Consider the following 8,250-nt stretch of genomic DNA (forward strand, 5'->3'; position numbering starts at 1 on the left):
GGGCGTTTTTTTTTCGCGTTCCCAGTTTCAGGTTGCAAGCGATGAATTTATAATCAGGAACTTTGTGGTAATGTAGAAACTCGTGGCCGATTGTTACGGCTGCCGCTGTGGTGCTCACCTCCGTTGAGTCAGCGGTGAACACTCCCCATTCCCATTGGTGGGGAGTCAGTCCTCTCGAAGGCAACCCGCTATCTATAATGGGATCCTCGTTTTATTGTGCTTGCAGAGATGAGGGGCTAAATTGATCCCAGACTCGGGTGTGAACTCATCGCCTTGATTGTGAGATGGATTGTGAGTTGGATGCTCACTGCAGAAAAGCTGAGTGGACTTTATTCCTACCTCCCGGAAGAAGCTCTGATGAAGATATTGCCTCCGCATTCCAAATGTTCCAGGAAAGCACTTGGCCCATAAACAACTGATGCTGGCAAAGCAAAGATGGCATTTTCCAGCTACCGTATTAACCCACCAATTGGAGCCACACATGCCACCGTTTCATAAACATAACTCCTGTCCCACCGCCCGACCACCTTGCGACACATTGTTCCGCACATCCGATCAGCACAGTTGGCTACGTACGGTGCGAAAGTTCAACATATATGATTATTTTAATGGCTTAGTTGCCTATCACTTCACATCATTAGCCCCAAAGTTTCGCTACTCAGTAATATACGTACAGTGAGGGAAAAAAGTATTTGATCCCCTGCTGATTTTGTACGTTTGCCCACTGACAAAGAAATGATCAGTCTCTAATTTTAATGGTAGGTTTATTTGAACAGTGAGAGACAGAATAACAACAACAAAATCCAGAAAAACGCATGTCAAAAATGTTATAAATTGATTTGCATTTTAATGAGGGAATAAGCATTTGACCCCCTCTCAATCAGAAAGATTCCTGGCTCCCAGGTGTCTTTTATACAGGTAACGAGCTGAGATTAGGAGCACACTCTTAAAGGGAGTGCTCCTAATCTCAGCTTGTTACCTGTATAAAAGACACCTGTCCTAATGTGAATCCATTTCATTAGAACAAATCACTATAATTCCCATGTTATCGAAAATGTATTCGATTACATTTTCCACTCACGACCAACGTCAATTCCAATGCAGTCCCAATAGGGATCGATGCCATCGGCTTCATTTTTGACCACTATCAATTCGCATTTGTTATCCCCATAGAATCGATCCGAGTTTTAATTTAACCTTGAATCGATTTTCTCAGCACATGGCTTGGGTGAGGAGAGCGCGTGGCTGCGTGTGGGGTTCATGGCGATGTCGAAACTCTACAAACTTGGCCTACTCTTCTCCCTCATCCTGCCTCTCCTCCTCCACCACCACCACCTCGTCACGTGCAGCAGCCACGGTGAGCAGAGCCGGAGGTGATCGATAAATCGGGTGCCAGTTTGTGTGATTGTGGGGGGAGCGGTGGTGCAGTGGTTAGCGCACTGTGTGTGAGTGAGTGTGTGGGGAGTGGTGGTGCAGTGGTTAGCGCAGGGGGAGTGGTGGTGCAGTGGTTAGCGCAGTGTGTGTGAGTGGTGGTGCAGTGGTTAGCGCACTGTGTGAGTGTGTGGGGAGTGGTGGTGCAGTGGTTAGCGCACTGTGTGTGTGGGGAGTGGTGGTGCAGTGGTTAGCGCACTGTGTGTGAAGGGGAAGTGGTGGTGCAGTGGTTAGCGAACTGTGTGATTGTGTGGGGAGTGGTGGTGCAGTGGTTAGCGCACTGTGTGTGTGAAGGGGGAGTGGTGGGGCAGTGGTTAGCGCACTGTGTGTGTGTTTGGGGAGTGGTGGTGCAGTGGTTAGCGCACTGTGTGGGTGGGAAGTGGTGGTGCAGTGGTTAGCGCAGTGTATGTGTGTGGGGAGTGGTGGTGCAGTGGTTAGCACACTGTGTGTGTGAGTGTGTGGGAAGTGGTGGTGCAGTGGTTAGCGCACTGTGTGTGGGGAGTGGTGGTGCAGTGGTTAGCACACAGTGTGTGTGAGTGTGGGGAGTGGTGGTGCAGTGGTTAGCGCACTGTGTGTGTGGGTCTTTGTGTGGTCTTCCCACCCAGCCCCTCGTGTGGGTGTTGAAACGGACGGCCAGGTCACGGCGGTCGTCGGCCAGAAGGTGGCGGTGCTGCGCTGCGTCCTGTGGGGTGCGGCCGTGGTGGTGGTGCAGGCCAACTGGCTGAAGGCCTCCCGTGACGACGTCTGGGCGGGGGCCAATTTGGCCGCGCTCAGCCCGCTGCACGGCACGGCGTACTCCAACTCGTCCCTCGCGGGCCGACTGCGGTTCCGCAGTGGGGGGCCGCCCGGCGACGTCTCGCTGGAGCTGCTGGACGTGCGTCATGGCGACGGGGGCCTCTTCCTCTGTCGTGTGGCCACCTTCCCCCACGGCAACTTCGAGGGGAGGGTCAACCTCTCTGTCATCGGTGAGAATTGGCACTGCCCCACACAGAGACCCATAGACTCATCACACAGAGACCCATAGACTACTCACACAGAGACCCATAGACTCACCACACAGAGACCCATAGACTCATCACACAGACACCCATAGACTACTCACACAGAGACCCATAGACTCATCACACAGAGACCCATCGACTCATCACACAGACACCCATAGACTCATCACACAGAGACCCATCGACTCATCACACAGACACCCATAGACTACTCACACAGACACTCATAGACTACTCACACAGAGACCCATAGACTATTCACACAGAGACCCATAGACTACTCACACAGAGGCCCATAGACTCATCACACAGAGACCCATCGACTCATCACACAGACACCCATAGACTACTCACACAGACACTCATAGACTACTCACACAGAGACCCATAGACTACTCACACAGAGACTCAGACTACTCACACAGACACCCATAGACTACTCACACAGATACCCATAGACTACTCACACAGAGACCCATAGACTACTCACACAGAGACCCATAGACTCATCACACAGACACCCATCGACTCATCACACAGACACCCATAGACTATTCACACAGAGACCCATAGACTACTCACACAGAGACTCAGACTACTCACACAGACACCCATAGACTACTCACACAGAGACCCATAGACTACTCACACAGAGACCCATAGACTACTCACACAGAGACCCATAGACTCATCACACAGACACCCATCGACTCATCACACAGACACCCATAGACTACTCACACAGAGACCCATAGACTACTCACACAGAGACCCATAGACTACTCACACAGAGACCCATAGACTCATCACACAGAGACCCATAGACTACTCACACAGACACCCATAGACTCATCACACAGAGACCCATAGACTACTCACACAGAGACCCATATACTCATCACACAGAGACCCATCGACTCATCACACAGACACCCATAGACTCATCACACAGAGACCCATAGACTACTCACACAGAGACCCATAGACTCATCACACAGAGACCCATCGACTCATCACACAGACACCCATAGACTCATCACACAGAGACTCATAGACTACTCACACAGACACCCATAGACTACTCACACAGAGACCCATAGACTACTCACACAGAGACTCATAGACTACTCACACAGACACCCATAGACTACTCACACAGAGACCCATAGACTACTCACACAGAGACCCATAGACTACTCACACAGACACCCATAGACTACTCACACAGAGACCCATAGACTACTCACACAGAGACTCATAGACTACTCACACAGACACCCATAGACTACTCACACAGAGACCCATAGACTACTCACACAGAGACCCATAGACTACTCACACAGAGATCCATAGACTCATCACACAGAGACCCATCGACTCATCGCACAGACACCCATAGACTCATCACACAGAGACGCATAGACTGCTCACACAGACACCCATAGACTACTCACACAGAGACCCATAGACTACTCACACAGAGACCCATAGACTACTCACACAGAGACCCATAGACTACTCACACAGAGCCCCATAGACTACTCACACAGACACCCATAGACTACTCACACAGGGACCCATAGACTCATCACACAGAGACCCATCGACTCATCACACAGACACCCATAGACTCATCACACAGAGACCCATAGACTACTCACACAGACACCCATAGACTAATCACACAGAGACCCATAGACTCATCACACAGAGACCCATAGACTCATCACTACTCACACAGACACCCATAGATTACTCACACAGAGACCCATAGACTCATCACACAGACACCCATAGACTACTCACACAGAGACCCATAGACTACTCACATAGAGACCCATAGACTCATCACACAGACACCCATAGTCTACTCAGACAGAAACCCATAGACTCACACAGAGACCAAAAGCTCGTTATCTTCTGCAGATGTAGATGCCACTGGTTCTTCACGCTCTGCAGATGTAGATGCCACTGGTTCTTCACGTTCTGCAGATGTAGATGCCACTGGTTCTTCACGTTCTGCAGATGTAGATGTCACTGGTTCTTCACCTTCTACAGATGTAGATGCCACTGGTTCTTCACGTTCTCTTCACATTCCACAGATGTAGATGCCACTGGTTCTTCACATTCTACAGATGTAGATCCCATTGTTTCTTCATGTTCTACAGATGTAGATGCAACTCGTTCTTCATAATCTGTAGATGTAGATGCCACCAGTTTTTCATATTCTGTAGATGCCACTTGTCCTTCTCGTTTTGCAGATGTAGATGCCACTGGTTCTTCACGTTCTACAGATGTAGATGCCACTGGTTCTTCACGTTCTACAGATGTAGATGCCACTGGTTCTTCTCGTTTTGCAGATGTAGATGCCACTGTTTCTTCACGTTCTGCAGATGTAGATGCCATTGGTTCTTCTCGTTTTGCAGATGTAGATGCCACTGGTTCTTCACCTTCTGGAGATGTAGATGCCACTGGTTCTTTACGTTCTGCAGATGTACATGCCACTGGTTTTTCGTATTCTGTTGATGTTAATGTCACTGGTTCTTCTCGTTTTGCAGATGTAGATGTCACTGGTTCTTCACCTTCTGGAGATGTAGATGCCACTGCTTCTTCACTTTCTGGAGATGTAGATGCCACTGGTTCTTCACGTTCTACAGATGTAGATGCCACTGGTTCTTCACGTTCTACAGATGTAGATGCCACTGGTTCTTCACGTTCTACAGATGTAGACGCCACCACCGCCGTCTGTTGCACGCCAGTTGAACTCACGACTTTCGGTCCGAACAGGCAACTCGACACACAAACAGGTTTGTTCGCATCTCTGAATGTTGCATGCGTGTGTGTCCTAGTATGTGTGTGTGTGCAACCATGTGTGTTGGTGCGTGTCTGTCCGTGTGCATGCAAGTGTGTCCGTGTGCATGCATATCTGTCCGTGTGCGTGTGTGTGTGCCTGTCCGTGTGCGTGTCCCTGTTCTGGCCACCCATCCCCTCGTTTGTCACAATCAAGGCCTTCATAGTTGCTGATACTCGCTAGCGGCACCTGCCCCAACAGTCTGCTAGGGCTTTTACGGGGGAACTTTGTCTCTGTCTGTCCTTCATCTCACTCCCTCAACCCGCAACGCCTGGGTGCAAGCAGCACGAGCCTTAAAGTGCACCTAGCCTGGCGCGTGTTGTCATTGCGGTGGTTGTTGTCGCGATGGTTGTTGTCGTCGTGCTACAGCAGCACGCTAACGCCACGCGGGGGATCGTTGTGCCACGCAGAGAAGGCGGCGGAGGCGGCGGCGGCGGGCTGGGCCAGCTGGGCCATTCCGGCCGCAATCCTCGCCGTGTCCCTCGCCCTGGCAGCCAATCTGCTGCTCTGCTGCCGCCGCCGCCGGCAGCGGTAGCGTCGTCACGAGCCCTGGGGCCCCACGTGAGTCGCTCGCTTCTCTCGGACGTCGGGCGGACGTTGGCGGTGCCTGCGGGGTTACCTGTGTGACGACCTGCCGCTGTGCCCCCCCCCACCACCCCCCCCGCTACCTCACCACCCCCCCCCCCGCTACCCCCCCACCACCCCTCCACTACCCACATGCGTGCAGGGAGGAACCCCCTACTCTCCCCAAGCCACCGCGGAGAAACGCGGAGGACGACCTTGGCTACGTGAGTGGCACACCGCCCGCGCACAGAGGCCCATTCCATCCGTGTCTCTCTCCGTATTCTGTGTAGTGTATAGTGTAGTGTATAGTAGTGTAGTGTATACAGTGAGGGAAAAAAGTATTTGATCCCCTGCTGATTTTGTACGTTTGCCCACTGATAAAGAAATGATCAGTCTATAATTGAATGGTAGGTTTATTTGAACAGCGAGAGACAGAATAACAAAAAAAATCCAGAAAAGCGCATGTCAAAGATGTTATAAATTGATTTGCATTTTAATGAGGGAAATAGGTATTTGACCCCCTCTCAATCAGAAAGATTTCTGGCTCCCAGGTGTCTTTTATACAGGTAACGAGCTGAGATTAGGAGCACACTCTTAAAGGGAGCCATTGGTGGGCGGGCGAGCGGTGAGCAACTTCTGGCCACCCCAGGGGCGGGGGGGGGGTGGAGTCGGTCACCGTCTCTCTTATTTATTCTGACCCGCGCAGGTTTTCAAAGACGAAGATGACGACGAGGAAGGGGAGGAAGATGTTTGAGAAGCGGCGCGGGGGGGGGGGGGTGCCCGAGGAGGGAGAGTGCTCCACCTTGCCGTGCTCCACCTTGCCGTGCTCCACCCTGCCGTGCTCCACCTTGCCGTGCTCCACCTTGCCGTGCTCCACCTTACCGTGCCTCCAGTTGCCGGGGCAACGCTGGGGATTGTCGCCGTGGGCGGCTTCACGAGCGGATGAACCCCCGCGTGCGACGATCTGGACTGTAGCGGAGACTGCAGGGATTCATCTTCTTTGTTCTTCCGGTAAAGTCACCACGTAGAAGGGAATTAATAAAAATAAAACATAACGTGATAAGATTCTCCCGACGTTTCTGCTGCTTGTGTTGTGGCCGAGACGTCGTGAGAATTTTATTATTTTATGTTTTATTTTTATTATTGTATTATTTCCCTTCTACGTGACTTCACCGAAAGAACCAAGAAGATTTGTTGTTGTTGTGTGATCCCAACAATCAGTGCCAAAGTTTGGCTTTTGACTTGTTTTTTTGGGGGGGGGGGATTTTTTTTACGAAAGAGCTCTCTGTTACTGGACGCAGTTTTTTATTATTTTATTTTAGACTCGTGACGGTCTCTCACCTGCCAGTGCTTTCCCCCGGCATGTGCCGTTGGAAGGGAGGCGACTGGGCATGGTGCCAGGGAGCCAGGGAGAGGGGGGTGGGGGGGGGGAGAATTTAAATTCGCCCTCGCGTGGCTGGGGGTCAACGAGCGGCGACATCGGCATGGTCCGTCACGACGTCCGGCACGAAGGGAGTTCCACATGTGCCGGCCGGCCGGCGGTTTATATTATTGTTTTATCGAGGCAACAAGCGGCGTCACGAGGCGCGTACAACGCCGTGAGCCTTCGTGCGCCCCGTCAGCGTCTCAGTTTTTTATTTCTCCCCGAACCCGGCCAGTTTCATCGGCCGCTCCCGCGATGCCGCGGTACTTTCATAGTTTGACACTGTTGGTTTTCGGCGAACCGATATCAGCCGGGTTAGATTGTGTAAATAAATCAATGTACAAATGTGGCTGTCGCCTGATGAAGCTGGTTGTTGTGATTGCTGGCGAAATGTCATGGTATCCAGAGTGCAAATGTTGTTGCTTGGCTCGCTAACCCACCAGTGTGCTGTACTAGTGTACTACACTACACACTACACTACACACTATATATACTACACTATGTATACTACACTATACACTACACTATACACTACACACTATATATACTACACTATGTATACTACACTATACACTACACTATACACTACACACTATATATACTACACTATGTATACCACACTATACACTACACTAGACACTACACTATACACTACACTATACACTACACTATATATACTACACTATATATACTACACTACGCACTATACACTACACACTATATCAGGGGTCGGGAACCTTTTTAACTAAGAGAGCCATGAAAGCAAAAAATTTGGAAATTTATTTCAGTGAGAGCCATATAATATATTTTAAAAGTGAATTCAACTAAATGTCAGTATAATAAGCCTCTGAATTTATTCTTTTAAATAATGTTGTTATAACACTCACCATTAATGCGACTTCTGGTGCTGCATGGATTTGCTGATGTCTTTGTAGTCGGGTTGGTACTTGGTGAGGTTAAGCTTCATGCAAGCGTTGAGG

The 8,250-nt window shown here is 50.4% G+C and overlaps 1 protein-coding gene across 1 annotated transcript; it reads left to right on the top strand.

Annotated features, from left to right (window-relative positions):
• Positions 1–1,220: 1,220 nt before the first annotated feature.
• Positions 1,221–7,619, top strand: LOC142912100 (uncharacterized). The gene is made up of 6 exons (XM_076060406.1): positions 1,221–1,357; positions 2,037–2,396; positions 4,991–5,239; positions 5,694–5,844; positions 6,011–6,071; positions 6,554–7,619. Exons 1-4 carry the CDS (start codon positions 1,261–1,263, stop codon positions 5,816–5,818), a joined length of 831 nt encoding a protein of 276 aa, XP_075916521.1. The 5' UTR covers positions 1,221–1,260; the 3' UTR covers positions 5,819–5,844; positions 6,011–6,071; positions 6,554–7,619.
• The last annotated feature ends 631 nt before the right edge of the window (positions 7,620–8,250 follow it).

The sequence above is a fragment of the Petromyzon marinus genome, unplaced genomic scaffold (assembly GCF_048934315.1).
Source record: "Petromyzon marinus isolate PM22_M1 ecotype Great Lakes invasive population unplaced genomic scaffold, UKy_Petmar_22M1.pri1.0 PM_G_Scaffold_19, whole genome shotgun sequence".
NCBI classification, from domain to species: domain Eukaryota; kingdom Metazoa; phylum Chordata; class Hyperoartia; order Petromyzontiformes; family Petromyzontidae; genus Petromyzon; species Petromyzon marinus.